The sequence below is a fragment of the Zingiber officinale genome, chromosome 4B (genome assembly GCF_018446385.1).
Source record: "Zingiber officinale cultivar Zhangliang chromosome 4B, Zo_v1.1, whole genome shotgun sequence".
Taxonomy (NCBI): Eukaryota; Viridiplantae; Streptophyta; class Magnoliopsida; order Zingiberales; family Zingiberaceae; genus Zingiber; species Zingiber officinale.
In genome coordinates, this window is record NC_055993.1 from 67,866,895 (window position 1) to 67,892,201 (window position 25,307).

Here is a 25,307-nt window from a genome sequence, read left to right on the forward strand (position 1 = left end):
AGGAGGTTCAGTCGACTGAACAAGAGGTTCAGTCGACCGATCAAGGCATTTTATCAGTCGACCAAAAAAAGGTTCGTTCGACCGAACAGGCAAATTTGGCAAAACAGTTCAGGCTCACAAACATGGTATCACAGCATGATCGGTCGACCGAAAATGAGGTTCGGTCGACCGAACAACAAAATCATTAATGGAGCATTAAGTGCGGATCTCAACGAACACAGAAGGTCACTGTTCGGTCGACCAAACAACGGGATCGGTCGACCGAACCATTAAAGATCAGTTAATGCAAAAGATCGAGCCAGCGTCAGACTCCAGCCAGGAAGGAAGGGAGCGGGTTCGGTCGACCGAATAGAGGGATCGGTCGACCGAACAACAATGGCACTTATAAAAGGAGCTTGAGCTCTAAGGCTCAGTACAACTCCTTCTGATCAACTCAAGTTCTGTTCTGCAAGCAAACCGTGCTACAAGCCTTCATCAGCTCAGCAAGCCACACTATCCGAAAGTGCCGACCAAAGCTTCAACTGCATTTACTTGTCGGTATATTTTTATATAAGCTTGCATTGTAATTCACTTAAGCAAGATAGTAGGGTTGTTACTATCTTGCTCATTTGTACGATCTGCTTCTTTCCGAGGATCTCGGAAAGAAGGGTTATAGTGATTTGCCCATCGGTGCGATCAAGGATCGCGGGCCTTCGAGTAGGAGTCGAGCTAGGCTCCGAACGAAGTAAATGAACTTGTCTCTTTCTATTTTCCGCTGCACAACTCTGATTTTAAAAGGATAAAGAAAAGTTTTAAAAGTGCGATATTCACCCCCCCCCCCCTCTATCGCACTAATTCGATCTATCAGTTATCATAAGTTTCAATCATGGTCCTATCACAATACTTGAAATCAAAAATTTGTATAAGCAAATGAACAAATGTACCTATGTATAGAAGGATTTAAATTTGAATTGCAATTCAAATTAGAAGACAATTCCTTCTCCTCTACCTTTGGAGCTCCCCTTCAGCTTGAGCCTCCAATCTTCTTCTACTCCTTTCTAACCTTTTTCCTTCACTACCTTCTTCTTTGTGCATTTAGTATGGTAGTGACCTCTATCCCAATATGTGAAGCAAATTATGTTTTCTTCTTCGCGGCCTTCTTCCTACAACTTGACTTACCTGAATTATGAATTTCACCAGGTTTAGGAATCTTTACCTCTAATGTCTTTCTTGGCACTTAAACACCTATTCTGCACTTGTAGTGTCTCTGTTGATTGCATTCATAACATACAATATGCTCTTTTGACTAGGTGTTGGTGGAGACACTTAAGGCTTGAGCTTCTAGGATCTCCTCCTCAATTGACTATCTTCTTCACTCCTTAAAGAAGTGGATGGTTCCCCACTTGACTCATCCAACAAAAAGGATTTTGTGCCAACCATTGTTTCCTCAATGGTAGGAGCTTAAATTTCTTCCTCTTCTTCTTGTGGAATTCCTCCACCACAACTTCTCCCGTAAAGTCACTATTTTCTCCTCCTCTATCAATTACTAGAGGTGGAGAAACGTTTTACAACATCAAGTGTTACTAGAATTATAAAGAGGAAGGTACAAGAGGCTTCTAATAGAATTTAACATCATTATCTTATCAACCTTCAAGCCTCCATCATGCTCCTTTTAAAGCATTCAGTACCTCTTCATTATGCTCCTTTTTAAAGCATTCAACACTTCTTCATTCTTCACTTGTTATAAGTTGATCCGTTGTCGATGAGCCAAATGGATCCACCCATCAGTCAATTATCTCCTTTGATCACTTCAATTTGAGTCTACGAAAGGATACCAGAGTCAATTAGATTTCACCATCAGTTGAGGCTCTGTAGCCATCAATTCATCCGACTATTGCAATGCAGCTTTATCAAATCAATAGCTATTTCCAACTTTCCTAATGTAGCATCAGTTGACTAGATCCTAGCAGTAGTGAAGTGACTATGAGTCAATTGACGACTGACTCAGCCACAGTAGAACCACTCGGTTCACTAGTTGCTCATCCTAAGTCGAAAACCGTATCATTTCGGTCTCTACCCAAAACTTTGTAACAAGTCAAGAATTTAAAGTGATTAATTCATACAGGTTGCATCAATGGGAACTTCAGTCCACTTAAAGATCTCAATTAACATCTAGTTGAATCACTTAAGGATAAAGTAAACTAAGTGATAATGTCAAGTATCGGTTCAAAGGGATTACCACCCATTTGGTTAGTCGATAATTGAGATATCCATTGTTATCAAGTTTTACAAACAAAACTGCTAGCTCGTCAAAAACAGTGCACTAAATTTGATATTTTTGATTAAATTAGCATTTAGTGCTAATTATATGTAACCACCATTATCTCAATATGGAAACCACCAGACAATAAAAAAAATAGCAGCATACTCTGCAGATAAAAATGTGCAGCAGAAGGCATGCTGATTCCATAGACATGTGGACTAGCTACAAGAATGCGAAGAGTTATGGCCACTCAAATTCTAATTACAAGATATCCTCCATACCATCAGAAGTGAGCAACCAATCCAATGCAACGGTCTCACCATCATGCAAAGAAAATAGTTGCCTGAAACATAATAGGAAACTGCTCAAGTTAAAGTTGAAAATAATGTTGGAAAAGAGGAAAATAAATTACATAAATTAAATACTAAAGGAATCTTTAAGACACCACAACTAATTATAATTGCCAAGAGTAGATTGAAATACAATGAATTTTGATATAACCAAATGCTGTACCTACTAAATGGTAACAAAGTTAAAGTTGGAAACCCCAAATGATATTGTAAGCCTAGAATGACTATGGGAAGAAATGCAGGATTACAAATTGCACCTAATGAATCTTTCGGATAATAAATTATTACAAGTAAAATACCAAAGGAATTTTTAGGATGATAAATTACCTAAACATCTAAGGTGCCTTCAGGATGATAAATTACACAAGTCATACACCTATTGGATTTACTCTTAATTATTAAAGCAAACATATGAAATTATCGAGTATTATGCAAATATGTAATAGGTAAGAGGCTGATTATAATATTCCTATTTATCAATAATATTTATATAAAGGTAGAAGGGGAAATCTAGGGTTCCTTGAGAAAAAGAAAGCCTTAATTTCCCCTTTAACATGTTCACTCCTTCCTCACATCCCTCACCAAAGTGATCATCCACGTGAAACGCAAGCTTCGTCCACATCTCTTGTTGTAATCTCTAGCTTTTCAAGTTTTGTTGATCACACGAGCTCTCTATCCAATAGTCACCGAATCAACCATAGGTCACATCTTCCCTTAATTCCTCCTCACTATCTTGACTAATCTTCTTTGTATCAACGTGTCCAAATCCATTGTGCCTTCGCACCACACTGCCTTCGCAAGCTCATATCTTTCGTTCCTTAGGTAGCATTCATACATGCGTTTCTACCGGTGCCCGCATGCCTTCACACATGTCATAGAGTTTGTCATCCTCTATATACATTCTTGCCTGAATCTTCCACACATCACCTTACATGCAATCAACGGACTAGGCCTCATCCCTATCACTACCTTCATTGGCCGCTGTGCCTCTACCATAATTGGCAACTTTCCTCTATAGCATCATTGTGCCTCTCTTGTGAACGTCAATGCCTCCCAAGCACCTTTCAAAAGCATCACACTTCGTCCTTTGAGCAGAGTCCTATGTGTGAGTTGTAAACAGCGCACCTTATCTTCTCTAAACACAAAGTGTGTATTTCGATGTGCAGTATCATGGGTCTTATGGTGTCCATGACACCTTGCTGCTCATGCAATGCCGAAGTTGAATGTATCTTCCATGATATCCCTTCTCCTCCCTAAGATTGGTCCTTATCGGTGACATAGTTTCTCCAAATCCAGCCACAACATTACTCATTCACTAGTCCTCTCATTATGGTGCCATTGATATCCGATCTCATTATTGCAGCAGATTCTCAAGGCCCAGTAACAGCAATTCAAATCTAAATCGGGCATCATTGCCAAGAAATTGTCTTGTTCACTTTAAGGATGAGTTTCATTCGGAGATGTCTCTCCTTCACGGAAATTCATTCCACGCATCATTATCACCAACTAAGCTCCTGCATGTGTCATCCAGACATTATCATTGCCCAATAACCCATCATACGAGAACATTACGCGCATCTTCATTTATAATTGAGTCATGGTGCAGGAACATTTCACACACCATTATTTCCAATTAAGTCTTTGTGCAAGTTCAATATATGCATCACCTATGTGCGTCATTCCGTGAATCTCGTCGCTCCTTTGTCCACATGCATAATTTGACTAACATTTTTAAACAAATTTGATTAACTCTTTGTATGCATCATTTTGTGGATATTTCAAGACAAGTTTGTTCCCTCTTCTCTGCATGAATCATTTCACAGATTTTTGGAGTCGCTCTTCCATAAGTATCCTAAGTTGCATAATATATTTATAGCTAGCTGATTCTTTATCATTTATTCAAATCAGCTTGAAGAGGTGCATTATAGAGTACTATGCAAATATTTGTGGGGGGTATGCAAATATTTGTATAAAGAGAGGGATTTATTAATATTCTTATTTATCAATAATCATTATATAAGGTAGAGGAGCTACCTAAAGCTCCTTGAGAAGAGGAAACCCTAGTTTTCCCCTTAATAGAAATAATACAACAACTAAGAAAAGTTTAACCAAATTTTATTAGTTTAAATGTATAGACAAGTTTGAACATCTGTGCACAACAACATTCCCTTCAATAATGAAAGATATGCAACATAACTAACAATGCAAATATAAATATACTAAGACCTAGCCCATTCGACAATGCTTTGATATATTTCAAGAAAACCAAAGAAGGCTAATAAAGTGATATGTAAGCTTTCATACATGATCAGACTTCCTTTGCTTCCCTAGTATAAAGACACAAGCAAAGCAGATGCAAAGTCACGACCCCAAGTCTATCAAACACTATGGTTATAGATGTTGAAGGAATGGAGTTTGATTGATGCACTCTACAATTGACACACTAAGCAGAGGGTATTCAAAACCAGTGCATGTAAATTAGATTCTTTAGTCTTTATAAGGAGATGTAAAATCATTTTGCAATTGCATTATAGCCAGTGTGTATGCTTTTATCCATACTATCATGGAGATAGGCAAGCTTACAAAAGCATATAAAGTTTGTTTTTATAGTCAAGCTTGTTTTATAGGGTTGTGTACGTTTGATAATGACATAAAAAACATTTTATCCATACAATAAGCATAGTCAAGCTAGCCAAATTGTATATTTATTTTTCATAGTCGAACTTATTTTCTCCATTAGTTGGCATCTCTAAAACTAGCAATGTTGGTCCCAAGCTCGGATGAAAAAGATTGAGGATTGTGTTAGGTTGTTGGCCAGCATCCAACGAGCAAATATTTTATGAATAAATTCATCAAATTATTGTTTTAATGATAGGTTGTTCCTCGGGAAAAACACATTGTAAAGTATGACTACAATGTCTCAGCAAGGACCACTACATCATAGCTTGAATGTAATATTAAATATACAAGAGTTCACTATAAATTGGATAAGAATAAACATTATAAAAATATCGATTCTCTTAGATTGGGAACATGGAACATAGCGCTTACTAGTAAAGCAATGGAAGTAATAGATACGAGAATTAGGAAAAGAATTAATATTTTACATTTTTAAAAAATAAAATGGGTAGTAGGGAAAACAAAGATGATAGAGAAATTAAGTTTTAAGTTATGCTATACAAGATGCAAATAATTATTGCTACAAATAATTCAGTAAAGGATGAAGTAGTAGAAGTAATTAGGAAAGGGATAGAATCACAGTTTAAAATCTTGAACCGTGCCGAGCTTTTGGCCCTGAATCGATATGATATAGTTTCGGTATCATATCGTACTGTGCTAGTATAGTTTCAGTATTTTTTAAATATAAAATATATTAACTAAAAATAAAAAATTTAATCTAAATATTTAAAAATAAAAAAATATAATTTTTTTTAAATATATATATACATTAAATTAATAAGATAATTTTATTAAACTTTAATTAAGCCTATTTAAATTATCTCAATCATAACTAGAAGTTGATTAAATTTATTAACCTAAGTATTTAATTAAAGCCCTATGTTAAAAACCTCCTCTCCCTATTATGTGACGACTGCGGGCACGTGGACCATCACAATGCATCCGGACGCGTCATCGGGCTCGCATGACACGTCCAAACTTGTTGTCGGACTCGCGTGACACCTCCGGACTCGTCAGGCTCATGCGACGTGTCTGGACTTGTCGTCAAGCTCGTGCGACGCATCCGAACTAGTCGTCGAGCCCGTGCAATTCGTTCGAACGCATTGCAACGGGCCGATACCATGTGTCGGTGCTGGTCCATGGCCAGAACGAGATGTTTCGCCCATATCGGGCAAAACAGCTCGAGATTTTAATCCATAATAGCATTATAACTCTCAAGATAGCAATGATGAAAGAACTGTTAATGTAATTAATATATATATGCACCTCAAGTAGCATTAGATGAAAACATGGTCAGTGCATGTAGAACAGATAATCAAACTCGTGTTTTGATATTAATAAAGTTTAAAGTTAAGCCCGAGTGATTTGATTTATGGGTTAAGTGTATTGGTCACTTAACAAGAAAGCCCTAGTAAGTCAGATGAACTAAATACTAGGCAACAGGAGAAGTCTTAGTAGATCAAAAGAACCGACACTAAGCAAAGGAAGTGCAGATGGTTGACGAACCGGACATCTGGTAGGACAGACTTGATGGGACATCAAGTTAAAGAAAGTCCAGGTGGATCAGAGGATCGAACGCTAAGAAGTCCAAATATAGGTCAGCTAGACCGGATGTTTGACAAAGGTAGGTAAAGGTAAGTTCAGGAGAGGTCCTTCTAAACTTTTGGACTAAAGACGGTGAGGCAAGTCCTAGTCTTTGACTTGATGGGACATCAAGTCAAAGATAATCTTGGTGGGTCAGCGGATCGAACACCAAGCAAAGAAAGCCCGCTGGATGTTTGACAAAAAGTAAATAAAGGAAAGTTCAAGAGCGGTCCTTTTGAACTTCTAAACTGAAGGCGGTGAGTCGAGTCCTAGTTTTGGACGAAGGTAGTCTTGTTAGCTAGGCGTTGATCCGACTAAGAAACCAATCCGAATTTTGAAGTTGAGATCGGATAGTTGTTTAACTATCATAATTAGAACATGCATTGTTATGTTTGTTTTATCCTGTGTTAACTCTGTTTTGTAGGTTTCAATCAACCTTTAACTCTATTTTGTAGGGTTCAATCAACCGAAAGGTAAGTTCCGTCGGCCAGACAGTTTGGGCGACCGACGAAGGATACTGGAAAAGTAATTGCCAGTGTGTGCTGAGTTGGCAGCAGTTTCACTCAGAAAGCTAATATAGGCAGCAGACGTGTCGGATAAACACTATTCTGATGACATAGTAGCTAACGTGGAAAGAAATAAGTCTCGGGAAGCTGACATGGCAAAAGATAGGCTTTGACAAGCTAAAGTGGCAAAGTGATAAGGGTGAGATGCCGATATGGCATTGGATCAGGCAACTGGATGGTGATCGGGAGACCGGAAGACCCAATCAGCAATGAACCTGGATGAAATGCTAGCGTGGACAAGGTTCTGTCGACCGGACCTGTAGATCGAGCGACCGAAAAAGCCAATCTGGGTCAGTGCCGCGGGAGATAAAACTATTGATCGATCGACCAGACATGTGGATTAGTCGACGAAACCACATATAAAAAGAGCTTCAAGCAAAGGCTTCAAAACATCAATTCAAGTGTGGTGCAAAAGTTGATTATGCTCACCTAAGCGCCACTCATCGTCGGCCCCACAGGTAGATGAAGGGAGGTAAATCACAATACCGAGAGGCCTCCTAGGTAGGAGGGTCATTTAATCCCACTGGAAATGAATCCCGCGAGAATCGTTCAAAACATCAATTCAAGCTCTCATCAAGTGTTCAAGCAACTAACACTCTTCTCGTATACGCTGCATTACACTCTCTGACAACCGACGCTAAGCTCCGAATCGCTAAGAGTTGTTGGTAACTTTGTTAAATAATTAGAACATGCATTGTTATATTTGTTTTATATTGTATTAACTCTATTTTGTAGAGTTCAGTTGACCAAAAGGTAAGTTTGGTCGACGGACAGTTCAGATGACTGAACAATGGAAAAGTTTGAATTGGCAATCTGTAATTCTGTATTGAGTTGGTAGTTGTTTCACTCAAAAAGATGATATAGGTCAGTAGACGTGTCAGATAAACACTGTTTTGATGGCGTAGCAGCTGACAACAAGGGATAAGTCTCGGGAAGTTGATGTGGTAGAAGATAGGCTTCAACAAGCTAACGTGGCGAAGTGATAAGGGCGAGATGTTGATGTCGCACTGGATCAGGCGACTGGATGGTGATTGGGAGATTGGAATACAAGTATGAACCTAGATAAACCTGGACGGAATGTTGGCATTAATAAGGTTCGATCGACCGGACCTGTAGATTGAACGACCAGAAAAGCCGATCTGGATCAATGTCATAGGAGATAAGACTGTTGATTGGTCGACCGGATATGTGGATTAGTCAACCAAACAACACCTTTAAAAAGAGCTTGCAGAGGATTCAGAACATCAATTCAAGCTCTCATCAAATGCTCAAGCAACTAACGCTCTTCTCGTCTGCATTACTCTCCGATAACCTACGTTGAGCTTCGAATCACAGAGTTGTTGGTAACTCTATTATTGTTATTTTAAGTTTATTGCATATAATTTCTAAAAGAGATGCAGTATTCTCTTCGATTGTAAGAAGCTTCTCCGTCTCCGAAAGGTTTTCAAAAGGGGAGGATTAGAGGTGCCTATTTGGGAAGCGATCCACCTAACGGATCATAGGCTTTGGAGTAGTAGTCCTAAGGGCTATAAACCAAGCAAATGAAAGTGTCTCTTTGTGTTATATATGTAGGAGTAAAAAATGAGGAATATGATAGGGAGCATATGGGTTATGATTTTGGAATAAGAAATGAATAAAGAAAAATTATATTGGATTTTGCGATAATATATGATCTTATAATAGTTGAAGGAGAGTCTTGGCGCAATGGTCAAGTTGTTGCTATGTGATCTTGAAGTCATAGGTTTAGGTCGTGGAAAGTGCATCTTGCAAATGCAAGGTAAGGCTGCGTGCGATAGACCCAATATGGTTTGACCCTTCTCCAAGACCCTAGCGGGAGCTTCATCACTGGGCTACCCTTTATATGATCTTATAACAGTTAATAAATTTTTCAAGAAAAGAGAAGAACACTAGTCACATTTAGAAATTGAAACAAGAAATCATAAATTGACTTTTTTTAGTCGGGATGAAGGATAGAAAAATTTATCAAGATTGCAAAGTCATCCTTGAGAAAAATTTAATTATCCGACATAGGTCAGTAGTATTAGATATGTGTCTCAAGTATAGTATCAATAGAAAGAAAACATACATGGCTCCTACAATCAAGTAATGAAAACTGAAGGATGGGAAGCAAAGTATATTTCAAGTAAAGGTAGGAACACAAGTTTCAAGTAAAGGTAGGAACACAAGTATTAGGAGAAATACATGATCACTTGAATACAATATCAGACAAGATGACATTAAATTTGGAAATAATGGACAAGATCGTATTCGGTGAGTCAAAAACACATGCACCATCAAGAAAGAACCTTAGTGGTGGAACAAAGAAGTACAAAGAAAGTGAATGAAAAAACGATCATCCTATAAGTTATTATACGCTAGTAATATGGAAGAAAACTTTAAAAAGACAGTGAGTAAAGCCAAGAATATAACTTTTGAATGCTTATATCAATAGTTGAATAAAAAAAGGGGAAAAGAACATATATAGAATAGCTAAAATGAGAGAAAGAAAGAGAAGAAATCTTACTCAAATAAAATGCATTAGAATGTAATAGGGTGCTAGTGAATGATGAGGAAATAAAAGAGGATTAGAAGAGATATTTTCATCAACTTTTTCGCGAAAGTTTAGATGAGTAACTTAACATAGGTAATTTAAGTAGATCAGAGAAGTATAAAAATTTAAATTTTTATCAGAGAATTCAAATTTCAAAAGAAGTATAAAAGTGCTCAAGCAAGCACAGTATTAAATGACTTGTGAAGTTATTCAACCTCATATTAAAAACGAAAAAAATGTGTCATCAGTGGGGAGTAAGTACTCTAGTTCTATATAAAAAACAAAGGAGACGTATAAAATTGTATAAATTATAGAGGCATTAAGTTATACCATGAAACTTTGGAACAGAGCGATAAAAAAAGACTAAGGAAGAAGACCATAATGACTGAAAATCAATTTGAATTCATGCTTGGAATATCAACAAAAAAAGTTATACATCTTTTCAAACAATTTATTGAAAAGTATTAGGGAAAAAAAATCAAATTTATACATGGTATTCGTCGATATGGAAAAAGCTTATGACAGAATCTCAAGAAAAATTATATAAATAATTTTAGGAAAAAAAAGATGTTAGATACTGAAACAATTAAGAACACATATGGGAATGCAATGATAAGAGTGAAGGCTCAAAGCGAATTAACTGAAGCATTTCCTATAAAGATAGCAGAAGTATGGTGCATGTTGATTACAGATGATATTATTTTGGTAGATGAGACTCATGAAAGAGTGAATGCTAAGTTTGAATTTTAGTAGGAAATACTGAAAGTGAATGGTTTTAGGCTTAGTAAAATAAGTACATAATATATAAAATTTATGTTTAGCAATATTATATGCAACAAAATAATTGTTAAGATAAGAGATAACAAGTTATCTATAACTAAAAGCTTTAAGTATTTAGGATTATTTTTACAAATGGATAGATGGGTTAAAAGAGATGTCTTATATAAAATACAAGCGGGATTATTGAAATGGAAGAGAACGTCAGGTGTTCTTTGTGATCATAAAATACCGTTAAAACTTAAAAGAAAGTTCTACAAATCAATGGTTAGACATGTTATGTTATATAGAACATGTTGACTAGAGCACATGAATAAAAGATGAGAGTCACAAGATAAGGATGTTAAAGTGGATGTATGTATATACGAGGATGGACTGGATAAAAAATGAGAACATTAGAGAGAGGAATCCCAATCGTGTCCTTGAAGAATTGGATATTCATCAAATTAACACGTTCAAGAGAGTAGCATCATGCTTCCTAGGTTTCATCAAGATAACTGTTATTTATTACTGTAATGTTTGCAGGTTATGTAGACATGATATGGAAACAAATAGCGTATTATCTTTATAATTCCATTGTTTCTTATGGACTTTATCTAATGTTTTTTTTTCTTGTGGAGCATATAATACTTGATGGAGGTTTAATGATGATATTGCAGAACATTGTTCCATCATACAAGTGAAACATAAGCATCATAATCACTTTCAAAATCAAGATTCAATTTCAAACCAAAAAGGCAAAAACTCTCCTTTTTTTTGTCTCATTAGTGAATTACAGTTAATATTCCTTACCCAATTCCCTAATCATCTACTAATTACTAAAAGCATTCAATAAAGGTACGAGTTGCAGCAAGCAAACAAACAAAGAAAGAGTTAATCGGACAGAAAAGGCACAGAGAACATCTAAAATTAAGGAAAAGACGGTTGAAAAACCATTTGCCTGAGACTTCTTCACTTGACAGGCCATAATCTCATTAGAAATTATGCTACAACAAAGCAAGAAGCACTTCATTTTTCAATATAACATATCGGATCAATATTAAAACAGCAAGGTAATGCAAAAAAAATATATTTTTTAGTACCAACCTTCTATAAGCAACTGATGGTGGCCTCCCAAAAAAGTTCAAGAATACTGTTTGCAAATGAGGGCTCGAGAGCCACGGAGTCACCAAGTACCTAGAACCATGAAATAGATATGGACCGCCCTTAAACCAACCCAACCTGAGCAATAAGCGCAATCGATCTGAGTAACCACCCAATCGAGCAGCAAGCTCACCTCCCGTGAAGGATTCGACACTTTGAAACGACCCCCTCGTATATCTTGGACCTGGGATCGAAGGTTAGAGCCACAAGATCTCCCCGGAACCCGCGAAGGAGGTCGCCCAAGAGGTGGATCTCGAGGAAATTGTAGAGAAAGACAGCGAGCAAGGTGAGGGCGGTGGCGAGGTAGTGCGCCGTCGGAACCAGGGAAGCCGCCTGGAAGAGGAGTCCAGCGGCTGATAAACCCTCGGCGCATGCGGAGGAAGCCATGGAGTCCGACGATCCGCACGAGGGAGAGAGAGAGGAAACGATACAAATGGTCAGCGGCGGGAGCGAGGGACCGATCGCGGTCACGTGGGAAGGCGATAGAAATACAAATGGTCAGCACTACGATTATATCGGATTCTACAAATTAGCGGTTCACGTATTAAAGGTTTGAAATGCCCAAATAAGAGTTACCTCCCTCTATCTGGGCTAGGGATGAGAGAATCATATTTTACCATATAAAGTATCCAAATAATCTAATCATGTCTCAGAATTATTAAATCACATATCGTATGCCCATTCTTATAGCAATCAGAATATTGTTCATCAACATAGTTCATCTCTTCTTTCATGGCGGTACGGAAGTTGAAACATAGAGTGCTGCCACACAAGTTATTTGGGTTGAAATTCGACATGTCCGAGCATACTTTCCCCCATGCATTGGTTACCTACGTTGAAACATAGAGTGTTGCCACATTAAGTTTTGGGGTCGAAATTTGACATGTCTAAACATACTTTCCCCTATGCCTTGGTCACCTACGTTGAGAGCGAGCAAATCGTCTTTTGTCACATCAACACAGTTCATCCTCCTCTGGAGCTACCGTACAGCAGAAGAGCATCATGTTATCAACTAGGTATCTGCAGTTTGATCTCCAGCTATAGCGCAATTGCTGACAGATCTACTATAGGACTAAGAGGGCCACGGCCTCCCTAAGGACAGAGAAAGAGTATGGGTTGTCGGTCATCGACCAATCACATTGCCATGCGACGCCTTCATGAAGTAAGTCATCACACAGTTGGGAGACGCATTAACTGAGCCCCCCCTCCCCCAAACCTAAAATCCTTTGAAGGCGGAATAAGAGTTTAGCCTATCGATCACTGACTGATCGATCATTCCGCCTTGGGATGTTACATTCATGGAGTAAGTCATCGTACAACTAAGAGACGTATCAACCTGGCCCCCTAAATCTAAAATCCTGGATCCACCCTTATTTGTAGGGATTTTTCCTTCAAATGGACCGCGCAACCACAGAATACTAGGCTTTTGGGCCACCTACCACGAGCGCTTCCCGATTTACCCCAGCAGCTAATTGAAAACTTGAGGCCAAGTCAATCACTCCTGATTTAGCGTTACATAGTTCAACATGATTAGCACAGTTTATCCTAAATCGATTGATACATTATAGCAATCGATTAAATTTTCTTTAAAAAAAATAATCTATTTGTGTTAAAAAAAATTATTGCTCTCAACATAATGTGTTGAATTGATGTTTGAGGGTATGGATATAATCAGAAAAACTAGACGAACACATAGGACTTAGTTCCATATCATTCCGACCAAAATTGACTAATAAACATAGAGAACTTAGAATGACATGATGTGTTTGTCTAGTTCTCCTGATTATAAACATGCTTTCAAACATTAATTTGGCGCACTATATTGGGAGCAATGATTTTTTAACAAGAATGTGTCTGAAAAATCTTATTTGTGTTGAAAAAAATACTGCTCTTAATGTATTTAGGTTAAATTGATATTTAAGGATATGAATATAATTAGGAGAACTAAATGAATACATAGAATCTAATTTTGTATCATTCTGAACTCTCTAGGTTAGTCGATTTTGTCTAAAAATGGTCAAAATCAATTGATTGACCTAAAGAACTCAAAATCACATTGAATCAAGTCCTATGTGTTCATCTAGTTTTCCTGATTATATTCATACCCTTAAACATCAATTTGACATAATACAATGAGAGCAGTGATTTTTTTTAACATGATTCAGATTTTCTGAATATATTCATATTAAAAAAATATTGCTCTCAATATAGTATGTCAAATTGATGTGTGAGGACATGGATATAATCAGGAGAACTAGTCGAACACATAAGACTTGGTTCCCTGTCATTCCGTGATCTCTAAGTCTGTTAGTTGGTTTCTATTAAAATCGGCTTATGGACTTAGAAAGCTCAGAATGACACAAAACTAGGTCATATATGTTTATCCCGTTCTTCTAATTATATTCATTATTTTAAACATTAATTTAGCACATTATATTGTGAGCAGTGATTTTTTTTAATACAAATCAGATTTTTGAATTGATTACTACAGTATAATAATTGATTAGTTGAAGTTATGTTATTATGAAGTAATTCAAACATATAGGACATGATTTTATGCCATTCCGAGCTCTTTAAATCCATCAACTAGTTTCGACCGAATCGGTTGATAGTCCTAGAGAGTTTGAAATGACATTGAACTAGGTCTTATGTTTGACTGGTTCTCCTAATTATATTTATATCCTCAAATATCAATTTGGCCTAATATATTGAGAGCAGTGATTTTTTAATATAAATCAGTCATTGTTTTAAAAAAATTAATTGATTGCTACCTTGTAGAAATCGATTCAAGACAAACAGGGTTGATGAATAGTATTCCAAATTGATTGTTATATTGTAGTAATCGATTTAGAACAGTAAAAAAGGGTAAAATAAGTATGGGATATGTGATTTGATAATTTTAAAATTTGAATATATAATTTGGGTATTTCAAATTTTTAGATACACAGTTCAATAATTTACCATATCAAATTTACTGACGTGAAGATCCCTTATGGGACCCACTTGGTAAGCGAGGTTTCATTCCACGTGGCAGAACTATGGCCGCCAGACATTAAAGAAATAGTTGTGCTTGGGAGTGAATCCCATTTTTGTCTTGGTGAGATAAAAGGTTGCGGTTGGACAGCAAAGGAGTGAATTGCTTAACTATCGATTTTTTTTTGGGGGGGGGGGGTCAATTTTGGCAAAAGCCTATCTAATTTTCTTTTTTTTCTTCAAAATTTTCTTCTCACGCACTTAAATTTACAAATTTTAAGGCACTAACTTTGCTAAGTGACCAACGAATGCATCATCTGAATGTGGAATCCCCAAACTTTTACTTTATTTCACTTGAATAGAGAGATTCAATGCTCAAAATTCATATATGAGGCTAAGATGAGTTCCTGACTCCTCTACGAGCATAATGATGACCCATTTGAGTTTTGTATGTCTTTTAAGGTGAAATGGATATTTCCTAGAAATGTAAGTTTGAGGTATGCATAAGTTCTTAGAACTTTGAGAAGCGTAATGTAGTCTCAAACTTGCATTTTGAGCATTATAAGCCAACTTAGGTGAAATGATCATATTAGATAAATTACTATTGTCTTATAGTTGGTCTTAATTACATAGTTTTGATGTGTTGATAATATGATCTAAATTAAGTATATTTAGTATTTTTTTTATATGTTATCAAGAATGTAAGTACTTGCATGGTGTGTGGCATCGTAGAGAGCCTTGCTTATTTCTATGAAGTTAGTTTATGTAGAGAAAAATAAACAAAATTGTAAACAAACAAAATGCAACAAAAGCAACTTGGAGAGGTATTTAGGGAGTATTGGGTAGAGGTTCTACTAAGTACTTCTTAAATTCTAGCTATATGGAAATACTTTTGAGTGCTTGTGAATATCAAATTTTACTTCAGTTTCTATAGCTTTTACTCAAAAACTAGAAGCAAGAAATATGATATTTTTTCTTATTTCTGCTTTTTATTTATGGTCTAAAATTAAAAGTTGATATTTTATATCTTTAATAAATTTATCATTTTACATAATTATCACCACACTTTTGACCTAATTTCTCTCCTCAACTTTTGAAATCAGCAGAGGCGATTTTCTCTTTTCTCATATTCATGCCACCGTCACAAACCAACGACGGTGGCTTCCTACAACTATCACTGACGACTTCGAGCATTGGGATTATCTGACATCAATCGAAGTTTAATTCTAGATTCTTCCTCGTTTTTCTTCCATTTTTATATGAATGAAATTTTTATTGAATAAACAATATTATTGGTTTTTTTGCATGCATTTTACTTAAGTTGATGATATATTTTCTTCGAAATTGTTGTAGTTTGGAGTCCTTTTGACTATGGGAATCTTGGGATTTTATGGGACGTGAGTTTCTTCTTCTCGTTTACTTTGTTATAGCATCATTAACAACTCAATTTACCATTAATGAATTGTGTTTACGTTGATCTGATTATTTGTAAAGTTTTGTTGCGGGATGCTTATTTAATTACTTAATTTTTGTTATTTTTCGGAGTACTATTTAATGTAAGACTGATAGTTTTATCTTTTACTAAAAGAATTTGAAAATTACAGCTTTAGGCCATGTGAATGTTAAAAAAAATGCATGGTGAATGGTAGGGAAATGTGTTTATTGTTGAAGTCTCTGGACCCATATTTGTTGGGGTTCCAAATTCTTGAGTCTTTTTTTAACTTAGAGTTATTAAAGAAAAAAAATCCAAGAATCCTATGAAGTGCACATGGACTACAATAAGGGAGGTCCAACCGAGAATCAACTGAAATGTTAAAATCATAATTCTGGGTTCCACTTAATCATTCATTGTTTGATTTATGTTGTGTAGTGATGGATTCATAAATGCATTGGGCAAGACGTTCTGATTCTAATTCTGAGATGCATTCACAAATCATTATTACAACTACTGTCACAACCATCTCAAAGCATTGATTCTAATAGACAACAAAATATGAGAAATGTTGAGCATATTGGGAAGGAAATTTGGAATCATGTAGATAATGAGTCGTTTATTAGAATATGTGTAGAGGAGCTTTAAGCAAGGAATAGGCTTGGTATTCACTTTAACAGGACTAGTTGGGAAAATTTGATTCGAAAATTTGAAGCATGTACGAATCGTAAGTATTCAAAGATACAATTAAAAAATCGTTGGGATGGCTTGAAGAAAGAATGGGGTATTTGGAAAACATTGTCGAGAGAGAGACTGGACTAGGTTGGAACCATGAAAAGGGAACTGTGGATGTGACTCCTGAGTGGTGGCGATGAAAGATACATGTGAGTTAAAAAAAATGACACTTTTATGAAATATTTAAATAGTAGTTACTTATTTTAACATATGATTATGTGATTTTATGTTTTCAGATGGACCTATATTAGTAGTTGATCAAGATATATTATTTTCAGATATTGTAGCTACAAGGAATGGTGTGTGGGCACCAAGCTCTGAAATAATGTCACCACACTTACAAGATAAGACAGAAGATGACATTAATATACATTCTAGTGAGGTTGGCAGATCTAGCATCGACCATACAACTAAAACAAATGGCACACAACAAACCAACATGGAGAGTGGCTCATCTAGAAGAAGCAACCCGTTTTCTGCTCCTATCCGTCATAAAAAGCAAAATAAATCATCAACTGAAGAAAAAATTGCAAGGCGTTAAGAGTGGATGGTTAATACAATAGAGAGTGAATCACAATTATCTCAGGTGTCGTCTGGTAATGTAGGACAATACAGGATCAAAGACTGTATGGAGGCTTCAGATTGTATGTCTAGAATTGAAGAAGGTGGTAGTTTGTGGATGTATGCAATGCGGTTATTTTTGAAACCTGCTGTTAGAGAGTTATTTTTAACAATCAGGAGAGATGATTTACGATTAAAGTGGTTACAAGATCAGATGCAAAGGGACATGGTTGCAAGATTAGATGCAAAGGGGCATGCAACAAAGGACTACTTCAATGATTTCAGCTCATGCATCACTTGGAGAATCATGCCATAATGAAAATGATTTCTAGCATTAATGTTATTATTTATTTATATTGTGCCAATTTATCACATACATGTGATAAATCTCACAAAGTTGTGTGATGTATGTAACATATGGTTATTTTGTGATTTTTGGGTGTTTTAGTTTTCAGAATTTCTATTCCCTCCACTGTTTTCTGTGACTTATTGAAGATACACATCAAGATTATATGATAACTTATTCAATGAATCAATAATGTCAGATAGTGTGTTGTTTCATATATATTTTTATATTTTGGAGAGAGCTTGAAAATGTCAGATAGTGACATAGAGAGTGTCTCAGGAAATAGATTGGATTCTCTTTCTCCTTCATCAGATTTTGAAGAGTTAGAAGACTTCATGACCACCGAAGACATTGAAGGTACTAGTTCAAACACACTCACTAGGGGGAGAAAAAAAATCATTTTCATTAACAGTTGGAGCAACAATATATTGTGAGAAATATTTGCATAAGACTCCATGTTACGACCATGAATATAGTGGATGGGCTTCATTGGTGTCCATATTGAATGGAAATCTTCGTCGATGTTACCAATCCTTTAGAATGCATAAAGAGGTATTTTTTTTTAGTTACGTGAAATTTTAGTGAACAATTATGGCTTGAAAGCCACAAGAAGTGTGACTGCTAAAGAGCAATTGACAACTTTCATGATGATAATCGGTGTATGTGAAGGGAATAGACAAGTACAAGAGTCTTTTCAATCATCTAGTTATACTATTAGTATGTTATTTCATAACTTCCTAAGATCTTATACAAAGATGTCTCTTGATTGGATAAAGTTATTTTCTAATCACAACACTACTCAGTCAGCCATATATTCAAGAAAATTCTCAATATTTCCCTCATTTTAAGGTAAATGCTCATAAATTTTCTCAAATATATCATCGTTATGAGATGTTATGTTCATGGTCCATATCGCTTGCTTATACAAATGTTCAGGATTTTATTGGTGCAATTGGCGATACTCACATCAAAGGATCAAATCCATGCCACTTGTAAGTTCTATTTATTGGCAGAAAAGGTAGTCCAACTCAAAATGTAATGGAGGCATGTGATTTTGATATGTGTTTCACATTTGTGTCGCTTGGTTGGAAAGGAAGTGTTGCCTATAATATGCATGAATCATAAGATTAAAACATGTAACAACTCATAGTGATCTCCCAAGACAAACTTGGTCACTGCTTGATGTCGAAAGAGCGATCACGAATGAAATCGGAAAGCCCTTCGAGTTTCATGAGCTAAATCCCTTTCTTCCGGATGTTCTCCTTTGCCCACCGTCGCCTCCACTATGCACACATTGATCACCCTCTTCCACTTCACTTCGATTGTTCTTGGATGCTTCATTATATAAGAAGAAAATACCAGTTTGTAACCGATACTTTGATGACACATAATGAAGGAAGATGAAGGTGAAAAAACACCCTTCATCTTCCTAACGTTACAACTAATGCAACGTCCAATAGGGAGTGCTCATGACACTGGAATTTCAATTCTGCTATTAAAGATGAATCAAAGAACTTTCTAATACCACCTAGAGATTCACATTTCAATTATATTTATCTTAGTTCAAGGTTTTAATTATGAAATCTCTTTAAATATCTTATGTTCTATTTTTTAATTATATTTATCTTTTTAGGTAAATATTATCTAATTGATGCATGATATCCTAATATATTAGGATTTCTTTCTCATTATAAAAGGCAAAAATATCACATTCCATATTTTCAACGTGTCTCTTCATACAACAATCATCATGAGGCCTTCAATCACACATTCATCACTATGTGATATTGAACACACTTTGGGTGTATAGAAGAAGCAATTTCAAATCTTAGGTAACATGCCTGTTAATATCTCTTGATCAGACCAGATTGCACTTGTACCGACTACAATGGCAATACACAATTTTATCAAAAAGATAGATGCAAAGGATGAAGATTTTTTGAAGGTTGATTTAAGAGCAAATAATAGAAATGATGATATCTAATAGAGCGGTGCAAACAACACAATTTCTTATCATCAGCAATCAGAAGACCATGGATAAATTGAGGGATGATATATGTGCATTTGGAAGGATTGGTGTCTCTTTTTTCAATACAGCAGAATGAGCAACAAAATACATTATTATTTTTTTGTGGTCACAAGATAATGTGAATGACTTGTGTAGTTGTGTTGATAGTTCTAAGTATGAAAAATAGTAAACACGAAAATTGTAAACACTTATAGTGATTTCCCGCAGATTTATAATCGGCGCCGATAAGACTTGCTGACGGAAGAACGATCATAGAATCGAAAAGTTCTTCATGGTTCACAAACCAAATCCCTCTTGCGAGATTGGACAAGCCAATCTTGAATGTTCTTCATGCCTATTTCAATTTTGTGCATATGGACGAACCTTGCACAGAGACCTTTCATATGGGTCAAACCCATTCTCTTTAACTTTGCCCAAAAACTCGCACATAGCAAGTCCCCTCTTCCTTTCTCTCTTGTCTTCATCTCATTTTTCCCCCTTCACCAATTGCCTTGGACGTCTATTATATAGAGGAAGATGACTCTTCATCTTCCTCTACCTCCATTAATAGAGAAATATAATTAATGGAGAAATATAAAGGGTTGGAAGGTGAAGGGGAAGAGACACCCTTTCGCCTTCTTAAACCAACATCTCTCACTCGTCCAAGTCAATCCATAAAAGTTATCTGGTCACATAGATCATGCCAGTCACATAGACTACAAGATGATCATGTCACAGGGCCAAAGCCAAACATTAATTGGTCACAAAGACCAAATAAGTCACATAAACTATATGAAGGCTAGAGTAAAATACTAATTAGTCACAAAGACTAAATAAGAACATTCAATTCATACTTTAGGGAAAATGATTCGTGCGACAGCAAGCACGCTGAGCATTTATTGCTAAGAAGATTGTTACACCTTACATAGTTGCTCTCTGAGCGATCACTACTAACAAAGTTGTTACACTTTACTTAGCCGCTCTTCCAAATGAATTAGAGACACTCTTGTAATGACACATAGCCTCTCTTCTAGCGGAACATATCTATTATCCAGAAAACATCCAATCTTCTAGTGGCACATAGCCATTATCTTGGAGATTTCCATATCTTGCTTTTTACCCAGATTAAATAATTTTCATTTACATCAATATGAACATCTCTAATCCCTTATAATGACCATTTGTCAAGAGCATGTTCCATATTCAATATTTACATTCATTTCTATACATAACAGAAATGAGTCGACCAGTGAATAACATCAAAAGATGTAAATCTATTTAATCTTCCTTTTTAGCTAGAATCTATTCATTTCAATCAGTCGCTTTCCTAGTTCTGTTCCATAGACCAAATCATCCATAGTCATAAGATACATGCTAAAGTAGCAGACACTAATTAAAACTTCAAGTAAACAACTAAATAGTCACTAAGGACAAAATCTGAGATTAACTTATAATCTCAAAGGTCTCACATAATAGAGAAATAGGGATCCATTCTCCTACTACCCTTCTTGTCGCCATAGCACATGTAGTATGAATCACGTGCTACGATGTTATTCTCTTTACTAAAAAGAGTGCATGTTGTTCTCAAATTTTAACATCGTACAGATTTTGATCTAGACATATCTAACGTCTAATCTTGAATTCAACATATGAATTCCAATATGGCCTTCAACAGGTTTAGTAAATGGTGGATTCATTTACTTCGACCATTACATAAATGATCTCATCTTGACACAATTATCAATGCGACCTTAACTTATAGGTATGTCTCTATTCACAATTACATAAGTTATCCCATAAATAACGATCTTACCTCTATTTATACTCAACAAATAGAGATGATTGTCCATGTGAGTGGACCAATCTCAATCTGCCAACATGCTCATCGAGACTTTAATCCAAAATGTAACAACATATACACTGAATAGATCATGACATTTTGCAACGTGTTACATTTTATAAAGTCACAAAGACTTCCTATTCTTTGAAATGACTCTTTAGTCAATAACTTAGTATAAGGATCTACAAGCATAGTATGTGTAGAGATATACTCAAGAATTATCATTTTCTTGTCCACAATATTCCTTACAAAATTATACTTGATTCTATATGCTTGCCTTTGCTGTGATATTTGGGATCCTCAGCTTGGCCGTTACAGTACACTATAACAGGACTCCCACTGTCCTCAGCAATCTTCAAATGCTTTAAGAACCTTTTTCAATTAGACAGATTGTTGCACAACTGGTGCGCAAGCCACGCAGCTTTCAATGTCGACAAGGCTACATAAGCCTACTTCTTGCTATTCCATGAGATGGCGTCACCATTTAGCAAGAAGGTATAGCCTGATGTGGATTTTCTGTCATCAAGGTCTCCTGCCCAATTTGCATTTGTGTAGTCACTCAGGCTCATCTTAGATCCTTGAAAAATAGATACATAATATGTTCTCCTTTTGAGGTATTTAATTATCCTCTTCATCACTTTCCAGTATCTCGATCCTGAGTTTAACTGGAAACGACTAACTAAGCCAACATTATAGCTTATATCAGGACGAGTACACAACATAGTGTACATTAAACTACTAATAGCACTGGCATATGATTTTTTCTTCATTTCGGCTATTTCCTCAGGAGTCTTGGGATACATACTTTTGCTCAAAACAGTACCTCTGCCTATAGGCGTCTGTTCGATATTGCAATCTAACATATTGAAGTGTTGTAGCATCTTAGTGATATAGACTTCTTGAGACAAACTCAAAAGCCTTTTTGAACGATCTCTAATGATCTTCACTCCTAAGATGTACTCTTCTTCTCACATATCTATTATGTCAAATTGTGATGAAATCCAGGATTTGACTTCTATCACACACTTTATGTCACTTCCAGCTATTAGCATATCATCAACATATAATGATAAAATAACAAACTTTCTTTTTTCCTTTCTTAGGTAAACACAATGATCCTCATTGATTATTTCGAAACTATAAGATAAAATGACTTCATTAAATCTTATGTTCTATTGTCTTGACACTTGCTTTAGCCTATATATAGACTTCTCAAGTCTACATACTCTTTTCTCTTGGCCTGCAGCAACATAACCTTCTAGTTGTATCATATAGATCTCTTCGTCAAGATTACCAATAAGAAAAGTCATTTTTACATCCATCTGATGTAATTTTATGTCAAATTGTGCTACTATAGCTAGGATGACACGTATTGACACAAACTTCACAATTAGGGAGAATGTCTCTTCAAAATCAATACCCTTCATTTGGGTATATCCTTTTGTAACTAATTAAGCTTTGTATCAATTAATCGATCCATCTTCTTTCCTTTTTATTTTGAGAATCTACTTATTCCCAATAACCCTTCGGCCTAGAGGAAGATTGACTAAATCTCAAACTTTATTCTTTCTCATTGACTCCATTTCCTCATCCATTGCAATTTTCCATTTTTCTCTTATTGATCTTTTCAAAACTTCCTCAACTGTTCGAGGTTCCTCATCATCAACTGGGAGAATCATCAATGCCTCATTCTCAATATCAAACCTTCTATGAGGAATAATCTGACGACTATTTCTTCGTAGGTTACACTGTTGAGAAACTGACTCATTCAGTGACAAATTACTCCCACTAGGTTGACTAGATTCAGGCATCTCCTGATTTGTTGATAAAGGAACATTATCCTCCTCCTCTATCTCATATAGAGGAATTGTCTTATCAACTTCACATCGTGTTGAGAACTCAGTTTCAAGAAAAATAACATCTCTTGACTCTATTTCAGAGATGGTTCCATCTTGTCGCTCACCAATAAAAACATAACCTTTAGGGTGTGTTTGGTTCAAGTTATCATGTATAACATTGGTTATGTGATTACCAGGTAATCACATAACCAAGGTTATGAGGAATAGAACATAATCAAATCTTGTTTGGTTCAATCTAGGTAATGCAACAAAACATGTTTATTTGAAGGTTTTAATGAATAACCTAGTTTAATATTTTACTAAATTACCCTTATTAATGAATAACCTAGTTTAGTTACAAAACCAACTATACATAATAATAATAATAATAATAATAATAATAATAATAATAATAATAATAATAATAATAATAATAATAATATTTAAACTCTATTATATTTTACTATATTTTCATGATTTTTTTATTTTTATATATATTTTTATTTATATATATATATATTTTTTTTTATTTTTTTTTTAATGTTTTTAAATTTTTATGTTTTTTTTATTTTTTTAAGTTTTTTTACTTTTTTTTTTAGGTTTTTAAAATTTTTAGGGGTTTTTACATTTTTTCTATTTTTTAATGTTTTTTAAACATTTTTTACTTTTTTAATTTGTTTACATTTTTATATTTTTTTTAAAAATTTTTTAATGTTTTTTCTATTTTTTTACTTTTTTTGTTTTTTGTATTTTTTAAATTTTTTTAATGTTTTTTCTATTTTTTAAAAGTTTTTTTTTACCATTTTTTTATTTTTTTTAAAAAAATACATTTTTAAATTTTTTTTTTTATATTTTCCATTTTTTTCTTTACATTTTATTTTTTTCACATTTTTATTTTATCCGAGGGTATTTTGGGTAAAAAAAATCGATAACCCTGTAATCAAGAAAAACCTCAGTTTTCCAAGGTTTTCTAATTCCTGGTTGCATGCCCCTTTTGCTGACGTGTCGGACATGGAACATTACTTGGGAATCATCGATTATCTAAACCAAACAGGATTTTTGTTGATAACCTTGGATAGATAACCAAGGTTATCAAAGATAACCCTCAACCAAACACACCCTTAGAAATACATAGTGATGTATGTGGTGGACCTTTCAATGTCGTTGCTAGAGGTGGTCATAGGTACTTCATTACATTTACTGATGACTTCAGTAGATATAGTTATGTGTATCAGATGGCACATAAGTCTGAATTCTTTGAAAAGTTCAAAGAATTCAAGAATTAAGTGTAAAACCAGTTTGGCAAGAGTATTAAGATAATTCAATCAGATCGAGGTGGTGAATACCTTAGAAAACTAGGCTTTTGAGACACAACAAAATACGTCTTAAATTATAAATTTACTGTCTCAAAATGTTTTTGAGACGGTGATGAGACAGTAATGTAGTCGTCCCTAATACAAGCGTCTCAAAAAAATATTGAGACAGTTGTACTGTCTCAAATGCTATTTAAGACGGTGATGAGACAGTTATTTAATTGTCTCAAAAGTATTTAAGACAGTTATTGTTTTGTCTCAAATGTTGTGTCTTATCTTGTGAAAAAAAACTAAAGACACTAAATTGAGATGGTAATGTGTTGTCTCAAATAGAAGTGAAGACAGTAAATTACTGTTCCTAATATTTTA

The 25,307-nt window shown here is 35.2% G+C and overlaps 1 protein-coding gene across 1 annotated transcript in view; it reads right to left on the bottom strand.

The window, feature by feature from the left end:
- Positions 1–12,358, bottom strand: part of LOC121975122 (embryogenesis-associated protein EMB8-like) — a 41,438-nt gene extending 29,080 nt beyond the window's left edge. Inside the window, exons 1-3 of the mRNA XM_042526543.1 lie at positions 12,026–12,358; positions 11,836–11,925; positions 2,524–2,585 (exon numbers count right to left, since the gene is read on the bottom strand). Coding sequence (XP_042382477.1) covers positions 2,524–2,585; positions 11,836–11,925; positions 12,026–12,279 — 406 coding nt within the window. The 5' untranslated portion in view covers positions 12,280–12,358. The remainder of the gene's footprint in view (positions 1–2,523; positions 2,586–11,835; positions 11,926–12,025) is intronic.
- Between the last annotated feature and the right edge of the window lie 12,949 nt (positions 12,359–25,307).